At 34.8% G+C, this 25,367-nt stretch overlaps 1 protein-coding gene and 1 long non-coding RNA gene across 15 annotated transcripts in view; both read right to left on the bottom strand.

Moving 5' to 3' along the window:
- Positions 1 to 22,017, bottom strand: part of PMCA (plasma membrane calcium-transporting ATPase 3) — a 52,787-nt gene extending 30,770 nt beyond the window's left edge. For 9 of the 13 annotated variants that reach the window (XR_001767953.4, XM_070997204.1, XM_036814827.3 and 6 more), the window contains exons 1-15: positions 21,624 to 21,780; positions 17,915 to 18,086; positions 17,663 to 17,857; positions 17,300 to 17,586; positions 16,936 to 17,146; positions 16,517 to 16,552; positions 11,621 to 12,276; positions 11,312 to 11,553; positions 10,813 to 11,257; positions 10,671 to 10,758; positions 9,840 to 10,153; positions 9,588 to 9,786; positions 9,322 to 9,533; positions 9,112 to 9,263; positions 4,179 to 4,317 (exon numbers count right to left, since the gene is read on the bottom strand). Coding sequence is in view for 12 of the 13 variants with exons in the window: in XM_070997204.1 (XP_070853305.1) it covers positions 4,179 to 4,317; positions 9,112 to 9,263; positions 9,322 to 9,533; positions 9,588 to 9,786; positions 9,840 to 10,153; positions 10,671 to 10,758; positions 10,813 to 11,257; positions 11,312 to 11,553; positions 11,621 to 12,276; positions 16,517 to 16,552; positions 16,936 to 17,146; positions 17,300 to 17,586; positions 17,663 to 17,857; positions 17,915 to 18,071 (3,333 nt within the window). In the remaining variant the exon portion in view is untranslated. Of the gene's footprint in view, positions 1 to 4,178; positions 4,318 to 9,111; positions 9,264 to 9,321; positions 9,534 to 9,587; positions 9,787 to 9,839; positions 10,154 to 10,670; positions 10,759 to 10,812; positions 11,258 to 11,311; positions 11,554 to 11,620; positions 12,277 to 16,516; positions 16,553 to 16,935; positions 17,147 to 17,299; positions 17,587 to 17,662; positions 17,858 to 17,914; positions 18,087 to 21,619; positions 21,781 to 21,903 lie in introns of those variants that run through there. The other 4 variants (XM_017088548.4, XM_065867275.2, XM_065867273.2 and 1 more) reach the window with 3 other exon arrangements.
- Positions 22,018 to 24,087: 2,070 nt separating this feature from the next.
- LOC108020359 (uncharacterized) lies at positions 24,088 to 25,320 on the bottom strand. Of its 2 annotated transcripts, XR_001767954.4 has the most exons (3): positions 25,184 to 25,320; positions 24,501 to 24,895; positions 24,088 to 24,449 (listed from the first exon to the last, which is right to left on the bottom strand). It is a non-coding gene; the product is annotated as an uncharacterized lncRNA (long non-coding RNA). The 2 variants fall into 2 exon arrangements; XR_011604551.1 differs by having other exon boundaries at positions 24,501 to 25,277.
- Between the last annotated feature and the right edge of the window lie 47 nt (positions 25,321 to 25,367).

Raw genomic sequence — 25,367 nt, 5'->3', positions numbered from 1 at the left:
TTCCTGGGAGCATTTTAATATTAATGTATGGACTACAGACCATTGTTCTACCGTAAATAAGAATTATACCCCTGCAGGAAATGCGAAACTGGTCGCTGGGGCCAGTAAAATACTTCCTGGGTCAGGAAATTAAACTATCTAAATTATGTTTATTTCCTTGCCATCGAAAACAACCAAAAGCTGGAACAGCACAAAAAAAGGATTAAAAAACGGAAAAGAAGGGGAAAAGGTTAAGAAATAAACTAATTTTTATAACCTTTTTATGTTGTTTGTTTTTCATTAATAAAGTTTTATTTTTTTATAAATTAATTATGTGTTTTAATATTTTATATATATATGTTTTAATTATTACAAACATATATTATATAATCGACAATTAGAGTAATTCATTGTTCATATTTTATACATCATCGCTCGGATAATAAAGTCTCGATGTACCATTGTAGCTAGGCAGCTGGTTGGTAGTTGGTAATTTTCTCATTTTTTAAAAAATGGTTTGCAGAAAAAACTCTGTTTATTGATTTTCAAGTCGGTAAGCTGAGTAACGGGTATCTGATGGTTGAGGCAATTGACTATAGTGATCTCTCATTTAATTGTAGTTTAAATCAGACAATATTTTTATTTAAGTTAAAAAATTTTATAAAGAACAACTTCGGCCCTTTTAAGAGCCAAATTTTTGGAATATATGTTGCTTGCATTTTGTCACTGCGTTTGTTTAAATTGTATGTCCCAGCTTTCTTTGCAGCAACGGGAGCATAAGTAAATCCTTATACTTTTCAATTGCTCTTTGGAACAACCCAATTTTTAAAAGTCGAACCGCAGTCACCATTCTCCATAAGGGGAAATTATGTGAATGCAATGTCATCCTTGATCATCTCAACCATCCTTAAAATGATCCACGCCATAACTAACCCAAAAGCTATTATTCGAAATGAGACAAATAAGCAGTGGTTTAAGAAAAAACTACAGCATAACATACACCCAAATAAAATCGTTGAGTTTCAACTTCATAAGAGAGGGTGTAATAACACTTCGCCGGATCACATTTTTGGGATCAATCTGATCCTAAATAAGTGTCAAAAGTATACTACATTTTATGAAAAACCTCATATGCACCTAATTCATGTCCTTTTGACCACAACCGTGATTACTTAAATACCGAAAATGGCTTTTTCAATTGTTCGAGTTTCGAACCATGCCCATCGCACATGTTTGAACTTAACACCCTCTCTGATGCGAAAGGTCCCTGGATCAAGTACGCGCCGTGACACTCACTTGGGTCACATTGACACTCAAATAGGGCCATATTTTTTTCGGTGTACGTACTTTTATTTTTTTTTGAACAGGTCCGATGCGCTTGTGTGAACTCTGCGGCTAAGACTCGCTAATGACATTTTTGACAAAGTTTTTAAGAACTTTTTTGAAAACTTTTCTGACTATTTTCCTTGTCGCTTGCATACAGCGCTGCCAGATAGTTTCAAAGTTACCGAATAAAAGGTTTTATAGGGCGCGCAACTATTTTATTAAGACTTTATCCAAATTTCAAAAAGGTTTATGGAAATGCTAAAAAGAAAAACTTTTGGTGTTATGTGGCACCCAACAAATTTTAAGTTGATTGGGTTTCCGCTGATTCGCAAACGACTCCGAATTTCTGTGGCACCCCGGAATAAGAATGATTTATTCTCTTCGATAATCTTCGCTTTAATATATGTGATATGTCATATATGTCTGATCTACGCAGAGGCTGAGGCTGAGCAGAGCTTTTTCGTATGCCCACTTAATGTGACGCTGCCCACCGCTGACATAAAGCCCATGAGGAACGCAAACATGTTCCTCAGTCTTAAAGCTACTGCGATAATACGTTGCCAAAAAACTGGAAGCTCGCGAACGATTGCGAGATGCACACTCGCCAGAAAATATTCTGAGGAGCGATGACGACATGAAGTGAACTACGAGATATATAAACTGCGGCTTGCCGAAGTTAACTCAAATCATAAAAATAGCTCTTAAATCAGATAAAACCACAAAAGGAGTTCTGTCGCACAGTCCAACAGTCGGATGAACAAACATGGGGACTTGTCAAAAGTAGTATACAAAGTATCAAAAGTATTCCATACACTCACAAACTTAGGAGTAAAAAAATGTAACTAAATAAAAATATTAATTTTTTTAACCTCCGTCTCAGAATTATTTGACCTTTTATTTGATTTAATGGAAATCAGTTTCCTTCGACATATTTTTGGTTTTTATATTGTTATATTATTATCTTTAGTTACGAAATTTCTTAGTTAGCCAACATCAGAACCTTTCAGTATTTAATTGTTTAACTGCTTTAGTGGTAAGGATTCAAAACATTGAAGTTGATGGTAAGAGTGGTTAAATTTAAAGTAATGGATACAGGGCTAAATAGGTTATAAAAGTTTCGGTATTCCGAATACAGAAAAACAATTTTCTTTTAAATTACTGAGTGGCCCAATTTTTCCTTTTTTTGGAAAAATAACATGCATCTTTTAAACGAGCCAATTCAATTGTATAACATCTTATTTAGTATTAATATAAATTAAGAAGAAAAAAGTATATCAGAAAAATACCACAATGGTATTTTATATAGCCTAATCATAAATCAAAGGTAAATATTTGCTTAAACAGTTACAATTTGAGACATGGAAATTATCTAAAAATAATTATGCACTTGTACACAAATTACATTATTTATTAAGAGCAGGGATAAGCTATGCAAATAGGGTACAAAAGTGCTATGTCAGGTAATTGAAAATGTGTATTAAGTCGCTTGTAGTCAGATTGATTGTTGTTTTAGGCAATTTAATTTATAAAATCGGTCAAAAAGATAATACTACAACATAAATAAACTGCTACATAATTTGATTAAGGGAAGGTGTTATCTCAGTTATTTATATAATAATTTGTATAAGAACTTAGACCTATTCCCGAAATGTTCCCTGTTCAAATAACATTTGAACTGCAAAATGTCAATAAAAAGATTATGTACAAGAAACAGACAAAAAATAGGTAGTCAAAAGAGATAGAAAGACAGATAGAGCAAGAAAAGTTGAATGATTTAACAGACAGAGGTAAAGCAGTATAAGCTGTGGTTTCACACACAACTGGTCTAGTTCTATTAAAAACTCAATCTACAATAGGTTTAGAAAAATTTCAGTAGGAAAATGTAAAATGTCTTACTACGTATGCCTACCTAACAGCAACTGCTTACCTTGCAGTATATTTACATACATTTAGTTCACTTTTATTTATTTAACATCGTAAAGAAGTGACCTTCGGCTAGCCGAATACTGCGTTCACCTTTTCAAAAAAAATTCACTTTATCAGCAAACTTTTTTACAAAAATCAACTTCCATGCCTGTTATATGTATATATAATAAAGTATACACAGATATATATATTTATTAACTTTAAGTATATGTACATATAAAAATATATATATAATATATATTTATATATGTATATATTTTATAAATATATATATTTTTAATAAAAATATTTTTACATATATGAACACTCTAACTTGACTAATTTACGTGACGGTAGGTAATGTGTCCAGTGAAGGGTGTACCTACTGACGGGAAACACAAACAATATAAAGACTAGTTAGAGAAAAATGAATAATTCCAATTTAATTGAAAAAAATAAAGAACTCAATCAATGTCAAAGAATTAATAGTCTTAACTTCAAAATAAACTCATATTTCTCCTGATGCATGCGAACGATCTTGACTTGTTGGCATTAGCTTTTTTATGTCCGAAATTGTAATGTTTTGTATCGCAAAAACAAATTTTAAAAGTCTGAATGCTTGATTACATTAAATCCTTTCGCCTTTCATTATATATGCCTCCACGGCATATATCTGAAAAAAACCCTAAAACTAAAACAGAATGACTGTACGATTTCTTGTCAGCGTCTAAAAAAAATTAATCAAATTATACCTCTGTGTAAAATATGACATAGATAGCATAAAAAACCCATGTAATGCAATAAATGTGATTAATGTATAGAAATATGAAATTAAGAATATAAATCATAGCAAAATAACAATATAATAATTTAAACAGACATGATAACATAATTTTGATCCTCTTTTTCAAAATTTCCAGTTTTACTATTTAAATGCAAGTAAATGTTACTTTAGGTATGACACTTACTTGAGTTTGCAAGCGCGTTAGTCCACGAATCCAGAGGATTTGTCCAGCCCTTGGCTTCTTATCAGAATCAATTGAATCAAAACGTTCCTCGCCCAAGTTCATGGCATCTGTGTACTCCTCGGGATGGCCGCGACCCCATCTAAAATATGAAAAGGATTAATAAATAGGCTGAATGGGAAACTTAGACCGAATAATAATTTTAGCGTTCTCAGTTTCAAAGACCTCGCTCTTATCCACTGACTTAATAATAGTTTAATTAGTTTAATTAATAGTTTGTTTTTATTTAATTGTACTAGTTTTTTGTGACATACAGGATTTGATGAATATAAAAGTATTAGGCAAGCGAATATTTCCATATTTAAAATTTACAAAGCTAATTTTACAAGTTGAGCGTTACTTCCAAGTTTCCAGTCCTAACTTTTTTTAAATGAGTAGGGCGGCTCAGAAAACTCCAGTAACTAAATTCGGAATTAAGCATTGATTGACTTTCTTAACCCAACTTAAAAATTCTTAGAAAAATGTGTTTTTTATGGCAGAAAAAAAGACGTTTCGACCCTATTAGCACCAGTAGGCACAACGATATACCCATGTCTAATGTTAAATTATTACGCAATGGCGTAGTTTTGCGGAGTGTAAAAGCTATTGACACAAAAAATCACCCGGTCGGTGCATTTGAAATAGGAAAAATTGAGTAAAACAGGTGTTATGTATTGATATAGTGATGACGACATTGCAAAAAATATTATACAAAAAAATCGAATTAACGGCGATTTTATATCCTTGCAGAGGGTATAATGATTTCAGTCAGTAGTTTGCAACGCGGTGAAGGAGACAGACGGACATGGCTAGATCGACTCGTCTAGTTATCCTGATCAAGACTATATATACTTTATGGGGTCGGAAAAGCTTCCTTCTGCCTGTTACATACTTTCCGACTAATCTAGTACACCCTTTTACTCTACGAGTAACGGGCATTTTTAATATATTTTTTCAAATCCTTAGTTCAAGCAGTAGCTTTAAGGATACTGAATATGTGAATCGGTCCATAACGATTTGAGTTGTCGTGACCACAGGCTTCCAAGACGTGGTTTCGAGAAAAACGCTATTGAAGTGCGTGTCGTCTGGCTGAACGACCTGAAGAACAAAACGTTTAAGTCCAAACAATTTCCATTGGTATGCCTTAAATGACATAACGCGCACCGTGTAGGAGGGTAAGAGCGGGGCGCAAGTGTGAAGCGCCCAAATGTACATATGCACGTGTAAAGGATCTGCTGTTGCCTTTGTTGAAGTCTTAACGGAAAACGTATTGCTGACCCAGCTAAAGTAATAAATATTACGAATATCAAAATATCAATGCAACGCAGATTCTTGAGTTCTCTTAAGAAACGGCCATGCATCGATATTAGGCTTTCACACCTTGTGAAAAACAATTGTACAAATTAAACAGGTCGACAAAATCCGGACTTTTTTTTGGCTTAAGGGGTTATTACCTTTTTTTTCAAAAAAACGAAAATTTTTTTTTGCTGAATCCTAAAGTATATCCCCTAGAGAACATTTTCCCAAATTTTCATAGAGATCCGAATAATAGTTCGACGATGACTTGTAAGTTTGTCTGCTCGACTTCAATAGTTGCATATACTCAACGTAAAACTTTGAATGCGATTATCTCAAAGTCGTGTTTTTCCAAAAGTGCCTTTGCTGTGACCGCGATTGCACAAGAACTATTTGATCGATCTTCTTCATTTTTTTTTAAATTATTCGTAATGATTGTCCCGAGTTTGTGAACGATTCAGTTTTTATGCGCCAATTTTGATTTTGCAGATCAGAATTTTTTAATAAAATCGTTACTGTATGCAGCAAAAACCAAATATTCTTGAAAATAATCGCTCACGAACTGGAAATAATACTCTACTAATACAAATTTTTTGGTTTTTTGGTATCAGTTGACCTGCTGGGCTTCCATCGTGGTCACCGCAAGCCGCTATAAAAAAAAGGGTTCCGAGAGAATTGCCATAACTTCGTAAATTATTTATATTTTTTCAAGAACAAACGCTTGTTGTTTCGATAAAAAGATGTACTATCAATAAATAATAACTTCAGTGTCATAAAATAATTGCTACACACCTGAAAAAAATCCAGTTCCCTCAATTTTTTCGCTTAAAAAAGGTATATAACCCCTTAAGACTAAGCACTACAAAATCTGAAAGGATTTTACCTGTAGATTACTACCCCAAACTTTAAAACTTTCCATCACGTGTCATTGTTTTACATTCATTAAAATAGGAGCTAAATTAAATCGCGATTTTTATTAAATCGTTGATGTCGAAGTGAACTGAAGAAAAATTTTAACAGTTTTGATTAAAATTATCAGGCCGAAAATAAAAAAAAAACTCTGCAAACATATGTATGTACAGTGTACACAGCCTGTAGAATAAATTCCTTGATGTAAAATAGTTATTAACAGCCGAGGAAATATCACTAGTTTACAGCCAAACTGCTCCCAATTGATTGATGGCATATTCTGTTAGTTTTGGACCTTGGAATACGAAAATCTCATGAACATTTTTTCAATTGAGCATGTTATTTGTTTACCCTTGCAGACGGTATAATGATTTCAGTCAGTAGTTTGCAACTCAGTAACGGAGACGTTTCCGGCCAAATAAAGTATGTATATATATTCTTGATCGGCAGCACTAGACGAGTCGATCTAGACTTTTCCGTCTGTCTGTTTGCCCCTTTCTACGCAAACTAGTCCCCCAGTTTTAAATTTATCGGAATGAAACCTCTCCAAAAGTAATATTTCTATTGCACGTAGTTATATGTGCTAATATTTGGGAACGAGCCGGATCGGAAAACTAATTAACAATAATAATTTAGTCTTTTTTGACATATTATTTTCTACTGTTGGAAACATAATTCTCTTAATATTTCAGAATTTTGAATAAAATTAAAGAAAAATCTGTCGACTATATCGTATAGCCGCGGTAGGAACGATAGAATAATTAATGGGAAAATATTTGGAAAACAATTGTAGCTTCGTTATTTTTAATCATATTCTCTTCTACTCCGGTATATAACATTTTTGCAGAGAATATATAATTTTCTGTTTGCCGGAGCTAGCTTCGTTTCTTTTTTTAAAATTTAATTTACTTAAACGTTTAAAGTTGCTAAGCAGTTCAATATGATTGGACAAGTAACATAAGCCCAGGAAATTCACAAAAATCAAAAATGTGAATTTTCTACGACTTCAAATTGTCTGTAGATAACGTAAAAAAAGAACAAATAGAATTATTGTGCTTTTTTGAAGTTGTGTTTTATCATCTTTTTGGTCGATAGATTTAAAATATAAAACATTTACCCCAGGAGGCGAAATTTTGGTATAACTGTAAGATAAGTTAATTCGATTTCCGTCATGGCGCCGCAGCCCAAACCATATGACCTAAAATTTTGGAAAAAATGTGTCTTGAATCGTGTCTTAGCCTCCATAGGACTCCCAGAACAACTTAAAGGTCGCCAAAACTTGTTCGAAATATCAATTTGATTACTCCCTCAAGTTTTAACCACACCGACAAGGCAGTTGTGGCAAGCGGAAGTTTTTTATGACTAAAATAAGATAAATATACAATATTTAACGACGAAAAGTAGGAAACTGCAAAAACATGAAATTTGTACTTATTGGGCCCTATGGTTCCCATGGTAGCTATAGGATATAGTCTTCCGCTCGACCATATTTTTTGTCCTGATATAATAATGATAGATTTTCATATTCATAAGATTTGCAATGTTTATGATGCTGCTTTTAAGGTTCTCCAATTTGTATAAAATGGGAAAATCTGCTGAGATTATAAAAAAATATACTTTATTGCAGTCCGATCGGCAAGCGCTTTTAATCTAATCTCATAAAAAATACGATTTGCAAAGCTTCGTGTCGATAGCTCATTCTCTGTCTGAAATAGTTAAAACACAGCTTAATCTTGCTAATTTCGATCGGCATTGTATACATACAACATACGATTTTCTAAGTTTCATATCAATAGCTTTTTGCAATTTTAGGACAATTTTAGGCAATTCAGACGTTTAACCAGGCGGCTTTCATATTTGATCTGCATGCACATATTTTATGACGATTGCGCATGTTTCAAAACGCTAGCGAATAATGTGAGCTCGCAAGCTGTATAGAAAGACAGACTGACAAACGGCCTAGTGATGCAAAACAAGAATATTAAAATGTTTAGGGTCGAAAACGTCTCCTTTACTGTGTTTCAAACTTCTCACCCTCTGCATGGGATTTGCCACCTTGTACCTAGGCAACCAAAGTAGGATTCCCATTTCGTTTGTACTTCTGTCGATTTAAAGGGCCTTCTAATCAAGACAAAACAAAACAACAGCGAATACTTCTTAAATGAGTCTTTTTGTGACAGCCCTGACATACTGAAATATTTGCAATTATATAATTATATGCTACTTAAACATACTTACATTCGTTTAATAACTTAAAAATAACTAAATAAATCTTACCTTCTAAAATTTGGAATATTTTTTATTTTATCAAAGTATAAAAAAAACCATCTCTCATTCATATATCCGTCTTAGTTATATTTACGAAAAGTCTGTTGAACAGGTTATTTATTTTGACTGAAAAACATATTCATAAAACTAGATATTTAAAACACTAAACTATAATACATGCATTTTGATAATTATTATAAAGTATAGAGTTTATAGCCACCAGCACTAATCAAATAATACAAGCAGAAATACATATTAATATTTTACTTAACTAGAGCCTAGAGTCTTAGGACTAACAAGCACTGTGTTAATACCACCGTGCAAAAGATGTTAGACTTAAAAAACGCAAGCAAATTAGAGCATCAACATCCTTTTATGTATAAGCGGGTATTTGTAAGCGTAATAACGTTAAACATTTACTCACGATAAAATCTTAGGTAATTTTCTGGTAGGCACTGAGGTAATAAGCTGACCCCAGACAAGTGTGCCGATTCCAAAAAATACACACCAGAGCCACTGATCTAGTGACAAAGCCTTGGTCGAGAAAGCCATTTTTCCATATTGGATTATTAACACCTTAAAATATTTATAATAGATAGTTAGATATATTGAACATTTTTTCAATGTTGCATACCTGTGATATCATAGTGAAAATCCATATGGTGTAGAATATGGGATTTGTAAGAAGTCCTTCAATAACGTTGCGTTGCCCATGAATTTTTCTAGCGTTTATTTCGTTAAACAATGTCATCATGACAAATGTATTAAAAATAATAGTAAAGTGCTGGGTTGGGCCAGCATTCAGTTCCTGTCCACGTCCAGACTCAATGTCCAGTATTAAGTCACCTAAAACGCATTCAAATATATAACAAAAAAACAAAAATGTTTAATATAACTTACCGACAAAGAGCAGTCCAAATATTATTACCAACTGATAAAGGGCCTGACCCAGTATGTTCTTCATCATTGTGCGGGATATTAAAGGTTTTGTGCGGCCATAGGGTTTACGGAGCAATAGATCTGGAGTCGGAAACTCTGTTGCTAAGGCAAGCGATGCCAATGTATCCATTATTAGATTGACCCACAACATCTGTACTGCCTATAGAATGTTGTTTTTAGAATTGTATACAATTTCTCTATTTGACCACTTACTTTAAGAGGAGAATCTTGTACAGCACACGCACCAATAAATGCAACAATAACAGCGACTACATTGACCGTTAACTGAAACTGTAAAAACTTTGCTATGGAGTCATATACGTTTCGACCCCACATTACAGCTTTTACAATGCTGCTAAAATTATCGTCAGTTAATATAATATCAGAAGCTTCTTTAGCAACGTCTGTGCCGGCAATTCCCATAGCAAAGCCTACATCTGCTTTTTTCAAAGCTGGGCCGTCATTTGTTCCGTCGCCAGTTACAGCAACCACTTCACGGTTTTCACTAACAGTGCTGTCAATAATACCTTCAAATATATTAAAGTAAAAGAACAATTACAACAGGTTAACAATTTGTCGTGTAGCAGTTTAACAGCCAGTTTTGTAGATTTATTGACATTAACAGAACTAGACGCAACGGACTTTCCATCCAAGTTATTAACCTCAGCAGTGCGTATGAGTTATTGGTATATTCGATTGGTATACCTTAAATTCTTCAATGCACAACTTATAGGCAGATGAGAGTAGGACCTTTAAAATTTCCATACAAATGTGGACCGCTCTAATGTACACGTTATAACAACTATTTTCGGAGCCTAAAAGCTAAAAGCCCTAATCAAAAAATTTAAAAAGTATTTAACCAACTTAAAAAAACAGCTGACGGAACATTTTATAAGCAACTTTGTTTTTACAAAACTGTTAAAACACACTAAACTTTTGGTTCCAGTTTTGGAAACCAGACTGGAAGAAGTCACAACAGTTTAAGTGGCGGGCTCTTTGAGTCAGAGTTTTATACACTTTACAAAAAAAGGAAAGAAAACAAACCTTTAACCAACGTATACTTGTCGGTTGGGGATGATCGTGCTAAAACTCGCAGTTTCGGCCATACTTTATCAATAAGATGTTGTTGTATCTGTTAATAAAAATAAAGGTTTAAGAATGTAATACACTAATTAATAATGCTTACATCCCCATTGCTATCCCGAATACGTCTATTAAACTCTTTGCCTTCCAGAATAAGAAAGTCGTCATTTGGCCGCAAAATACCACATTTGCTGGCAATTGATCGTGCTGTATTGATGTTGTCTCCAGTTACCATGCGAACAGTTATACCAGCGCGTTGACATTTTCGAATGGCGTCCGGTACTTCGGGACGAACTGGATCTTCTATACCAACCACACAGAGGCATGTAAGATTCGTCATAATATTTTCCTCGTCGTCCCAGTTGGGCTCGCCATCAATATGCACTTCATTAATTGCAGCTTTGCCAGGCACAAAGTCGCGATACGCCACAGATATCGTGCGCAGACCGTCACAAGCCATTGGTTCAATAACTTCGCGTATTAAACGCTCCTGCATATCCCTTGTAAACTTTTCTAGGGTACCCTCATGGCCGTAGATAAAAGCACACCTGCAATTATTATGAACAATTAAAAAATTCGTATTATTCAGTAAAGATTCGAACTTTTTCATGATGATTTCTGAAGCTCCTTTGGTATACAATCGGTATCCTCCATTAGGTCGTGGAATCACAGTGCCCATACTCTTCCGAACGGAGTTAAAAGTATATACGCGTGTAAATTTGTCCTCTGTAATTTCGTCTCGAATAGATTGGTATTTTACACCTAAGCCTTGGACAAAGCCCAAAAGAGCACACTCTGTTTTGTTGCCAACTTGGATTGGTAAATCTCCTGGGTTGTGCCCACCCTTTTTGTTAAAAACAATTAAAATAAATTATTACTAATTGGGCTTAAAACAACAACTACAAAATTACCATTATATTTGAGGTATAAGCTGAGTTAACAGATATTCCCATTGTAATTAAATTGCCTACATGCTGTGGTATATCGCTAAGCGTTGGCAAAACCTTGCACAATTTTTCACAGATGTAAGATTGTACAACAGTCATACGATTGGTCGTAAGAGTTCCGGTTTTATCAGAGCAAATCGCAGTGGCATTACCCATTGTTTCACAGGCATCCAAATGCCGAACCAAATTATTGTCCTTCATCATTTTCTTGACCGAGTATGCTAAAGATAGGGTAACGGCCAGAGGAAGTCCCTCTGGTACAGCCACTACTAATACTGTAACTCCAATTATCAAATGCTTAACCAAGTTATTGGCATAAGTGTTCTTCCAGGGCTTTTCGTCAATTACGAATGTCTTAATACAAAACTGAATAATCAGAATTATGACTGTAAGTACGGCAATGGTCGATCCAGCATATCCAATCTGTATAGCTAATTTTGTCAGCTTTGCTTGCAGCACAGATTTTTCCTTCTTATGTCCTGTCTCAGCAGCTGCGGATGACGAAGAGGATTGCGGCACATGATTTCCTTCAGATTCAGATTTGGTTCCTTCGCTTGTGACTGTTTGGCGTTGAGTTGGCGCTTGGTTCCCCTTTATTTGCGCACGACCGTCGCTTTCACCTGAATCGAGCGACAAGTTTTTTAATAACATTCAAACTTTAAATTAAGCTACAATTGGCTTATAAAGCTACGCAATGAAAAAAACGTACAGTATCAAATAAAAAGTTTACATTTTTATAACCTTTGAATACTCTTGCAGAGGGTATTAAAGAGTTGGTCATAAGTTTGTAACGCAGTTAGGAGACGTATCTGAACCCTTAAAATAAATATATTCTTTACCAGGATCACTAGACGAGTCGATATAGACATGTCCGTCTGTTTTATTACTGCTTGCGAGGTCGGTTTAAGAGCTAGCGATTTAAATCTTTCGCAAATCCAGTTTAAAAGCCGCCTTGTTTGTATGTCAATATCCTAGTGCTCCCTGTTTTCATGCAAAACTAAGCTAATCTTAAAGATATTTTACGAAGTAAAATCTATGGACATGAAAATATGCAGATTGGACACCTAAAACAGGGTGAAAACGCTTGCCAATCGGAGCCTATGGATCCCAAAAAAATTGAGCAGCTTTAGATAGCGATTTGAAACTTTTCAAATTGAGTTTTTATACCCGTTACTCGCAGAGTAAAAGGGTATAGTAAATTCGTCGGAAAGTATGTAACAGGCAGAAGGAAGCGTTTTCGACCTCATAAAGTATATATATTCTTGATCAGGATCACTAGCCGAGTCGATGTAGCCATGCCCGTCTGTCCGTCCGTTTCTACGCAAAGTAGTCTCTCAGTTTTAAAGCTGAAACCCAAAAGTCTACTTTTTTTTCCAGGTAGTATATAAGTCAGAACCAGCCGGATCGGACAACTATATCTTATAGCTCCCATAAATTGGTGGGGAAATAATATGAAAGAAATTATAGCTTCGGTGTTTTCTAACATATAGCCTCCTACGCTTGGAAATAACATTTTTTAATTAGTTCTGAATTTTGAATTAAATTTTTTTAAGGCCCATTGACAACAAGTTTTCAATTTTTAAATTCAAATTTAACCTAACAACTTATAAAGTTACTTTTTTAAATAATAAATCTGTGGTAAAAAACTCCAAGTACTACGTTTTTTTGGCTCCTCACCAAAAAATGTTTTAAAAGCTATATAAAAATGTCCGTTTGGTATTTTAAAACATTAAATTCAATACGGTAAGTTTTCGACATGTTTAAGCCTATTTCACGATAGGTGTAATTTTTATACCCGTTACTCGTAGAGTAAAAGGGTATACTAGATTCGTCGGAAAGTATGTAACAGGCAGAAGGAAGCGTTTCCGACCCCATAAAGTATATATATTCTTGATCAGGATCACTAGCCGAGTCGATCTAGCCATGTCCGTCTGTCCGTCAGACCGTCTGTCCGTCTGTCTGTCCGAATGAACGCTGAGATCTCGGAAACTATAAGAGCTAGGCTATTGAGATTTGGCGTGCAGATTCCTGAGCTTCTTACGCAGCGCAAGTTTGTTTCAGCAGAGTGCCACGCCCACTCTAACACCCACAAACCGCCCAAAACTGTGGCTCCTACAGTCTTGATGCTAGAATAAAAATTTTAGCTAAAATGTTTTGTTTCAAAAATACCTATCGATTGAACGAAAAAAAAAAGTTTGCCACGCCCACTTTAACTCCCACAAACCGCCCAAACCTGTGACGCCCACAATTTTCATGCTAGATAAAAAATTTTATCTGAAAGGTATTGGTCTCGTTAATACCTATCGATTGATCCAAAAAAAATTTGCCCACTCTAACGCCCATAACTCTTAAACCTGTCTACCGCCGGTAGGTGGCGCATTTTAATCTCGCTTTGCTGCTTGCATATCTCCATTTAGCTGAGTAACGGGTATCTGATAGTCGAGGTACTCGACTATAGCGTTCTTCCTTGTTGAAATTGTTGTCTCGCATTTTTAATATATTTTTCTATACCTTTGATATACCTAGGATATAGCCAATATTTACTTAAAATCTTTACATAGCAATAATATTCAAATGTGAGATAGCCTTGAGGATTAGATTTAAAATTTAGATTTAGAAAATGTGTTTATTAAGTGGAACGTATAATTAATTTTCGTCACAAAAGTTTGTATCACAGCTTTTATATGTTTCTAGCTTTTTACCTCGTTATTTGATATCAGAAGTCAATTGATTTCAGTGTTTTTAAATTATTATACCTCAATAATATTACAAAAATTACATATAACTTCTTTTATATGAATTCAAAAGCACCACTTTTTTATCGTAGCGAGAGGAATAAATACATTTTATACATTTTATTCAAAGGTGAAGTTGCGACGTCAATTGGTTTTAACCTCGTTAAGATCTGTTTTGTTTGATATATCAAAAGCTAATGAATCTAAGCTAATGAAGGGCTACATAATTTCGAATTCCAAATAAATAATGGTAATTTTGTTAACAAATTGGGTTTGCGTCGTTTTTTGTGTAAGCAGTAGTAAGCATGAAATGTTTTTCATACTGAACTGAAACGCGATGCATTGCTTAGTAAAAAGGTGAAGATTCTCAAGGGCTATATAGTTCCAAATTCAAAGTTAAATCATTAGGGCCGTTTTTAAGAAAAGAGCCAAAAAGTGAAACAAAATTTTGTATCTTTACATTTGAATCTATTGTATTTATGCAACTTCGACAAAAGCAGCAAGATTATTTTAACAATTTTCCGCCACTTTTTTTTGATAACTTTTGAACGGAGCATCGGATTTTAACAAATAAGGTACTATATCGTTTTCTCTTGTTTTTGAACATTAAATTTAAAAATACCTTTTCTTGGACATATAGCTTGAGTCTGTAACTTTAGCAGCATAGAAGTAACGCCCTTTTGACTTTTAGATATTTATAGATGTTTTACTGCTAAACTATCAGGATTTTCCAAAAGTCGTAGAACTAAAGTTTCTTATATAAAGCTGTTGAAAACAGAAAAAAGCTCTTAAAAACTTTTGTTTTTTTTTTGGTTTTGGTTCAAACTATGGTAGTTAAAGAACTTACGTTATGGAGGATTGAATAGTATTTGAAAATACCTCTTCAATATATAGCACAAGTCTGTAGCTTTACACTAGTTACGGTACGAAATGTGGCTATTTATTGCTGTTTTCCCGATAACCTAGCCGCTTTTCCCAGGAGCGGTAGAACTGAAGTTCCTTATATTGAGCTGTTTAACAACGTATAAATGTTTTCAGGGCCCTAAAAACATGTTTTCGGTCAAACTGACAAACCAAATAAAATTTTTATTTTAAAGCCTTGTTTTGCGTACTTTTGAAAGTATTTTAGCAATTGAGGTGTCGTTTGACGCGTATTTTAAGTAAGAATTCAACCAACTGCCCTAACAGATTATATATTTATCATTTTTTCCTTCACAATTTTACTGCTCTCCCTCCCAAGCAACTAAAAGTTCTTAAGTCCTTCCTCTGACATTACTTATCGATTGGTACATCACTCGTTAACCTTACACTTCCTTTCTAAAAGTCGACTGAAACTGACACATTTTTTTAATTTTCTTTATATCTAATAGCTTGTTGATTTTAAACAATATGAATTGATATTAGCATTCTTATAGGGAGAGCAAAAGGCCACTTCTGGTAAAGATTATAGCACGAAGGATCGATATAGTGAACTGTCTTGACTTTTAGATACCCCTTCTTCTGTTAGGCAATTCTATAGTAAATATAGGTACCTGAAGACGGCGCCGATACTGACAGTGACATTCATGACAGAATGTTTAGGTCGGCGTTGCAATATTATTTAAGGGTAAGTCTCAACTTTTTCAGATACACGGATTTGGCTATATCGACTCTTCTACTGGTAGTACTAAAAAATACATAGAAAAATATGGAATTTCTTCTTCTTGTTTACTTTATAAATGTTTGACTTGAGGAATAAAAACTATTGGTTCTAAATCAGGGATGGCCAGCAGACGCGCAGAACACAATGATATATTGGACTGTGTGTGTGAGAGTGATTTGGTCAGCGAAACATGTTGAAGTGTGATGGTCGCCCGCTGTTCCTCAATGTGCTTGACGCTATGTTCAAAGCAGCAGCAGAGTCTTTGCCTTACCCTCGGTCCGAGTGCACTGCCTCTGCTGGCCATCACTGCACTAAATTAATTTAAAATTGAACTTTAATTTAAAATTGTTTAGACTGTCAGTATCAATTTAAGAAAACACCATGTTTGAGTAGGTTCATAAATATACACGCTCATATAAATATTCGCTTTAAAAATATGTATATTACAAAAATAATAATTATCAATATGACGCAAGAATTCACCTGTCAGACTCTTTTGCTTGATGGCCCTTTTAGCTTCTGAATTTCAACAATGATATTCAATCATTTTAAATTTCCGTTTCATTTACATTTTGGATTAATTTTGTAGATTGGTTGGTTTGTTTGTGGTAGGTGTTGGTCGCAGGTTATATTTGGTAGGTTGGTTGACAAATTGGGTAGATGAAGGATGATGGGTCAATCAATTCACATCATGCAATTCACATATGACATTTGGAATATGAAAAAAAACGCAACAAAAAAAGAAAATAAATAAGAAAATAAATATATAATATACGCATATATAAGAATTAAAATGTTCCAGACCATCGCCGGTAGGCTCTTCATGTATTATATTCGTTATGAAAACGATTGGATTGTGTTTAAATATAAAATTAAAGTACTTTGGCTTTGCTCGTACTTACCCTTTTTCATCTTTTTAATTTCTGCTTCTTGCTCATCAACTGCCGCGCCAAGAAGCGTAAAAATGATGCCTGCTTGTGAATTAACCCCTACGGCAGTTACAACCATTTTACCGCTTCCTTCCATAACATGCGTGCCTGATAGAACCATGGGATCAACATCTGCTCCCTTCTTGACATGATCTGATTCCCCAGTTAACGATGATTCATCCACCTGCAGAGCAAGCAATAACATTCAAAGGTGAAATAAATATTTTGCAAAAAACGTTGTTAAATAAAAATATATTTTGAATGCTCATATTCATTTCCATAAAAAATATTCTATTTATATTAAAGCATTCGGCTATTTAGTTTAGTTAAAACATACCTTTAAGTCGTTACTTTGAATGAGACACCCATCTGCCGGCAACAAGTCTCCATATTTGACCTGAGCAATATCTCCAACCAGAATATCTCCAACTGAAATTTGGCACACCTCCCCTCCTCGGATAACTGAAAACTTATGCTCGCCCTCAATACGATTCTGCAGGCCTCGGAATTGTCTTTCTTTTGAGTAATCATTGAAAGCTGTTACTATAACTACTACAATAACAGAAATAAGAATGGCCAATCCTTCAATCCAACCGTGGTGTTCCTCTTCCTCCTGTAGCACAGCTGTTATATAAAATATAGTCTTGTAATACTACACTTATTTGCAAGTCATTTGATTAATTAAAAATAAGGAACTTACGCGCATCCTCGTCGGCGGGTTTATAAAATGATAGACCGAGCGATACTAATGCAGCTACCTCTAAAATAATAAGGGTTACATCTTGAAGAGCCTCCCAGACTAGTGTCAAGAAGGTTTTTGGTGGCTTTGGTGGTATTACGTTTGAACCGAAGGTTTCCCGCCTATGCTCTTCGTCAGCTTTTGATCCACTTAACCCTAAAATTAAATTAAGTACGTTTTACAAATGTCTATAATATATGGAGCATAACTTGCCTTCATTGGGAGATGTGTATAACTTTTTACATAATTCATGAATACCACCAAATTCCGCAATCTTATTTACACCTTCAGGACCACGATGCTCCATGAGCTCGCGTAGTTGTTTAAGTGAAATACCATATTGCGCCGGTCTTCCATCTATAGTGGCCATTTGTTATGGTCGAATCTGTAAGTAAAAATGAAATCAATACCTAGTTCTTGTAAGAAAAAAGTCCTCCGAAACGTGAAGAGAAAATTAGTTTTTCTGGTGTTAAGGTATTATATAAGTTGTTGAGTTTCGCGCTTTCTTTGGCTCGTCCAAACTTGTAAAGGCTTTAAAAAACTTGCTTGATGTTTGACTAACTGACTAGATTTATTTTTAAAAGTCATGGCAACCTAATAAGCCCTGCGTGGGTCCTTTTCCTTACAAAAACAAATTTCCTTACATCTAGAAATTTTTTCCGGAAAATTAAAACGCATCGGGAATTCTTGTGGCCCAAATGGTCAAGTTATCCGTGCAATTATTTTGTCTCAGCGAATTTCAGAGGTGCAGATGGGATGATATATAATGCTATGCCTTGGTATATAATTATTTCTCGAGTTACGCTTAACCAATTTTGGTCACAGAAAAGCAACGGTAGTGTTAAGACATGAGTTCTACAAACCACAAATTCTTCAGCTAGTTCCAAATGCCAATTCCCCAGCTGGCATCGTTTCGTGAAATTTTTTATAAAACAAGAAGAGAAGCTATCTTCGTTCAGACGAAGTTGATATACCCTTGCACCATACAATTTAAATCATAAGTATATTCATAAGATATTCATATTCGGTATATTCGGAAGATTGGTATATAAAGATAATACAGATATACCTATAATATAGGGTCGCCCCATTCATTCGGAAATCGCAAAGAAAACTGTACTCCAGAATAGAAGAGAACATGATCTAAAACAACGCTGTTAAATTTTTTCACTTTTTTCCGATTATTTTTATGGGAGCTATAGGATAAGTTGTTCGATCCGGCTCGTTGCGACTTATAAACTTCCAGCAATAAAATGATCACTTTCGGAAAATTTTTAAACATAGCTTTTAAACTTGGAAGCCTAGTTTTGCGTAGAAACTGACAGACAGACGGACATGGCTAAATGGACTCGTCCAGTTATGCTAATCAAGAATATATGCACTTTACGTGGTCGGAAACGCCTCAGCTACGTAACTTTTGACTGAAATCATAATTTCCTTTGCAAGGGTATAAGAACAATAAGCATACTTTTTAACTGTGACATTTTAACTGTGATATTTATTTATTTATTCATTTACTTGTCTTGCGTAGCCCCAAACCGTGAAATGGCGGGAGTGACGCTTTATGGACTCGATCAAGATAAGGAAATGACTGCATGAACCGTCGTAAATACATATCTATCTGAAAGTGGCTTCAGTCAAGTACGAAAGCAATGTAGAAAAGAACATACGTATTTCTTGGCAAACTGATAAGTTTAATCTGATAAAACATAATGACGTCAAAATACACAATACCAGTAAAATCCAAATCTAACCGAAATATTGGAAAACCGTGACACGAAAATATAACTTTTTTTTGTGATTTTATTTTGTTAGTAACGGCAATAAACGTTTCTTTCAATTATTATTCTTTTATTAGTGTTTACCTAGAAAGCAATGAATATCTTACTTATATTTAGTAAGTATAGTATAAGTATTAACACATATGTTTGTAGTTTAGACAGTAATCAAATCAATAAATAAACATAAAAACAAGATGCTAACTTCGGCAAGCCGAAGACTCTATACCCTTGCAAGTCGTCCCCAATCGTTCCTATAGCAGCTATAAGATTACGTCGACCGATTTTTTTTAAATTTTATTAGAAGTTTTGAAATTTGAAAAGAATGGTATGGTAAAGAATAGAATGGTAGAAATTAATATGGCAAAAAAAAATCGGCCAGCTGAATAACTGATTAAGAGCAGATGGAAAATCCGTGCAGTTCTTTCAGAAATTAGTCTTGGAACTGGTTTGGGAAGTAGAATCCGTGAATTGCGAATTGGAATTGACAACTTGTACAGGGGTACAGGACCGTATTAATATACACAGCAGTGTTCTTAAGCACATTTGCAAGGTGCAGGCCCTAAATAAGAGCTTCTTATCTTTTAATGCTTTTAATCAGATATTAACATGAATGGATACTTTAAAATAATTGAATACATGGTTGGAAACTTTTTGGCAAGTCAACTTGGAAATTTTTTCAGGAAAACTAAAGGATTTTAATTTTTAAAAATTTTGTTTAGAAGTTGATAAAACCTGACTCCAGGAAAGCCTGAATTTTATTATATTAAAAAATACTTAAAGTTAAAAAAACTTCCCAGAGAAGTTTTTATTACGATGAAAAATATGATCTATGTTTGGATATGACCAGTCACGCCGTTTAAAAGTTTCGATAAACACGTACTTTATAAACGTGGTTTCGAGAAAAACTTCACTAATTTGCGACACTTTAGGGGAAAATACCTGAAAAATAAAACTTGAAAAGCCCATATTAGAGTATTAGTCCGATCGACTTGAAATTTTGGTAGTGTATGTATAAATATATATATTGCGATAAAAAAAAATAAACGAAAGAAAAATAACACTTTCGGGAAAGCCCCATCCCGATAGTTTAAAACTGGGAGACCAACAGACGGATGCCGATTAACAATATACATATATAACTTCCTATAGGGCCGGAAACGCCTTTTCACTACAAATTTCTGAGAGAAGTCATAATACCCTCTGCAAGGATATATCGTTTTTAATATTGAATATAATTCAAGCGTGTTACAAAAATACTTTTTTCGAGAGAGCATAAATAAAGTTTGAAATTAAACCGTAACTATCCTTTTTATTATTTAACTGGAAGTCAAATTTCGAAGCTAAAGAGCACCACTAGTTTCATGAGCACAGCTATGAAAGTTCTAAACGTTTATCAGAGTGATGAGGTATGAACATCTTCCATAAATAGATATACACGCATTTATACGTCTTGAAGAACATCTACTGGTGCATAATTTTGCATGTATTTGAGTTTGATTCGGCCAAAGGGAAGATCATATTTGGACCATCAGCACAAATTCTTGCGAACATTACATGCGAGGTCCACCATTCTTTCTTCTACATGCATATTTAGAGTGTATATGCATACATATGTATGAAGGTACACAGTTTTTCTAGTATACACTATACCACGCCTTGTAAAAAAAAGTATCTCATACTATTGAGTTATAGTTAAGCCGTTTTCTTTTTTAAATCCGAACGCGATATAATAGGACCGATATTAGTATATGCATTTTTATAGCAGAGCCTTGTTCAAAAGAATCAGGCACCAAGTCATTTATATCAACGCTCCACAACCAGGAATCTTACGTCATACGTCACGACACGAGCTACATACATATTTGCACTTGTATTGGCCACATTGGCAATGGAATAAGATATACATACGTCTGTATGGGAAACGGAACCTTCAAGCAAGAACACATTATTCTTATACACACTAATATATTGATTCTGGCTACCTTCGATGATATCAGTCAATCTTTAGATTTTTAAACAGACGAATTGAGTAGGTGTGTATGATTGGATATGCATGATATCACGCCTGTGTTCTGATTTGATCATATTAAATGTTATTATCAATGATATTTAACTTATAACTTTTCTATTGACATACATACACAATTAGTAATTTCTTTAATTGTACACGACTCAAGTAAAAGCGCCGCGAAATGTAGCTAAATAATTAATCTAAATTTCAGACACTCCACTCCGCCTTATTTTTCAGCAATATTTATACTCGACAGATGCAAGTATCGATACATCAAAACGATTCACTATCGGAATTATTTTTGGTTCACTGCAAACACAGTAATCGATATATTCGCAGAGCGCACTAGCAAAGCAAAACATAAATGCTTGGTTTCAAAGTCCCATCGACATTCAATTAATATTCTTCACCTTGATTTTTTTGTGGAACTGACTGATCGCTTCAATCTTTGAACAAAACGGACTGCTGCATCAAATGGAGGACAGCGCTATTTGTAGATGTGAGCGGGCCTAAAAAGTTTCTGACTGTCTGCTATCTGCAGCCCAGCTGTTTGTTCTTGATTATCGCAGATATCAAACTTAGCATTTGTTTGATTTTGTTACGTTAGCACTGCGGCGTCTACCAGTGCGATAAGCAGCATAAACACATTCATACACTCGCGGAGAATATTTGGAAATATTTTGACTGTTTACAAAGTTAAAAATTGTTCCACACGCAAAAATGAATTTTTAATTTATTTACTTATTTTTGTTTTAACAAATTAAAGCTAGTATATATTACTAAAATTAATATTTGAAAAAGAAGGGGTGCTGGAAGCTAAAGTCCTTCGGCCCATTTTCATTTATTAATAATGTTAATCTGGAGAAAAAGTTACGAAGTTCTAGAACGAAGATTACTTTAATACCGCCCTTGGACAAACAATTGTTTGGTTCAATAAATTTAAAGCAAGCAAATTTAATTATTTATTCAAGTTTTATAATTGTACTTAGTATTTTGTGACGTAGTTCTTAACAAATATATTTTCTAAGGATGTCCTTAGATATTTAGCTAAATAGTGCTTCAATTAATTTTAAATTTTTTGTAGTTTTTATATTTTGATATTCTTTTGGTGGTTAACACAGTATCAATCTGTTGGATTGCTCAGCTTATTATTGACGTTTAGCAGTATAGCAGAGTTTTAGGCACAATAATCAATTCCAAAAAACGACACCGAGTTAAATTGGATAAATTAAAGTGACGGCGCACCTGTAGCGGCTTGTTGCATTCAATTGTGTCGGGATGCTTCACTAAATATTTACATATACCGGGGTGCCACAGAAATCGCGAGGCCCCATTCAGCGTGAGTATCTTATCTGCATCATTATAAATTTTACACGATGTAAGCCTAATACTCAGATTGGCTCATACCCTGTTCACACAGAGAGGTTTTCCGCTTTAGCGACTAAATTCGGTTTCATCGACTATTTCTTCCAGAAAGTCTAGTACTCACTTCGACGAAAACCGCGAGCTAGCTATAGGAGTGAGCGGGAGACAAATACGCAGCTAGCGCTTTTCGTCGGGTGTGTTTTTCACCGCGCTACTCTGATGAGCTAAGGAAATACCAAAAAATACTAGATTTCGTCAGTGAATTACGACGAACATCGTTCTCTCTTCTTGCTAATACGCATTAGAAAAGCAAAACAGAAAAAACTTGACTTTGCTCATTCTGCCGGCTTTAAGGCCTGGTACACAGATCGGCTAATAGCTTCTCTAGTCGAAAAATCTTATTCTTTCTAGTGTTACCGAATTTTTAAAGTTCACCCACAACTCTTGTAGCATGGTCTTACTGTCAAGACGCTGGGTTTGTCGACAAACGAAAAACAAGAGAAACAATGGAAGAGTCTGCTGGTGCACACAGAAATTAAAATAAAACAAGGAAGAACGCTATAGTCGATTACCTCGACTATCAGATACCCGTTACTCAAAGGGAAATGGAGATATGCAAGCAGCAAAGCGAGATTAAAATGCGCCACCTACCGGCGGTAGACAGATTTAAGCGTTATGGGCGTTAGAGTGGGCGTGGCAAATTTATTTTTGGATCAATCGATAGGTATTGACGACACCAATACATTTCAGTTAAAATTTTTTATCTAGCATGAAAATTGTGGGCGTCACAGGTTTTCGCGGTTTGTGGGCGTTTAAGTGGGCGTGCCAAATTTTTTTTTGGTCAATCGATAGGTATTGATGAGAATAATACATTTCAGTTAAAATTTTCTATCTAGCATCAAAACTGTAGGAGTTACAGTTTTGGGTGGTTTGTGGGCGTTAGAGTGGGCGTGGCAGTCTACTGAAACAAACTTGCGCTGCGTAAGAAGATCAGGAATCTGTACGCCAAATCTCAATAGCCTAGCTCTCATAGTTTCCGAGATCTCAGCGTTCATCCGGACAGACAGACGGACACACGGACAGACGGACATGGCTAGATCGACTCGGCTTGTGATCCTGATCAAAAATATATATATATACTTTATGGGGTCGGAAACTCTTCCTTCTGCCTGTTACATACTTTCCGACGAATCTAGTATACCCTTTTACTCTACGAGTAACGGGTATAATTAAATGGAATGTTCAACGAATGATTTTATTTATGTAAATTAGTAGTTGAAAGCTTCCTTCTCGCCCCAAGAATGCTTCGTCATCTTTTCCGCACCATCTGCAGTCCAGCTACGAATCCCAATAGGTATATTGAACCTTGAGAAATTGGGAGCCGGATTGGGAACGGTGTTGTTACGCTGATGCAGGATGTCGCTTAGCATCCTGGCAAGGGCTGGAAATGGCTCCTCCAGCTATCCCTTAGCGGTGCCCTCTTTTTCTGCTCCCTATAGAAGCCAGCACATAATTCAGCTCCGCTTTAATTGTCAAGTAACTGGTGGAGGTGGAGTACTGTGATTCCCCAATGGAAACCTTGTCGAAGATTCTTTTTCTTTTATTAGTACAACGTAGCAAAACTCTTTTGGCCATAACTTACTTTATTTGCTTGGACCCGTCCGGCAGGATGTCCATGTAGGGGGCAAAGTCCCACTAGGCATGTTCCTTCCCACTGGGATTCTTTAGTGGATCTCCTCCAGCAATTCAACTATTCTGCGGATTTTCCGTGTTGTGGTATTGCTTTCTGCCGTTGAAGTCCCTCAATAATGGGCCACAGCTGGGATTAGACGTCCTTTTTCATCTGCACTGACATCCTGCAGGCATTTTTGGTTTTTGGGGTTTTCCTTCCGTGCTACATGCATTGCTGGTGGACTTTGAAAACTTCGGTCACAGTACAAAGAACCAGATTTTTCGACTAGTGAAACTCAGCCGATCATAGTACTAGGCTTTACGTTTGATTACATTTACGTTTTGGTTGGATTCAAAATGAATCGCCTGATTGTGAAAATATATATAAAGTATCGATGATATATATTTAAAAAAAAAATATCGAATAATTAAATTTTTTCACCGGAAAATTATTGGTGAATCGTATTTTTGACATATTTGAATTTAAATTCTTTTTTAAATTCAAACACCAAAAAACAAAATTTTTGTTGTTCAACATTACAAATGTTCCGCAGCAACATTGAATTTGTTTAGTTATATCTGATAAACTCTGATCCCGTGAAATTCGAAATCGGAAAGAAAACTAGGTTACAACAAGTGGCCACTAGTTAATACCGTGTTCATAAATTTTCTGGGGTGCTGTTGGCTCTTATAGAATTGGCACTTAAACTAAATGATTTCTTACTGGTTAGTACTGGTGATACTAAAATGTTACAGATTTGCCTTCGATTTTTAATGAAATAAAGTTACCACTCAGGTTTTTAGATGAAAAAATATCACGATATAAATATTTATTTTT

This window comes from Drosophila suzukii, chromosome 4 (assembly GCF_043229965.1).
Source record: "Drosophila suzukii chromosome 4, CBGP_Dsuzu_IsoJpt1.0, whole genome shotgun sequence".
Classification (NCBI taxonomy): Eukaryota; Metazoa; Arthropoda; class Insecta; order Diptera; family Drosophilidae; genus Drosophila; species Drosophila suzukii.
This window is presented reverse-complemented; position numbering and strand designations above follow the sequence as displayed.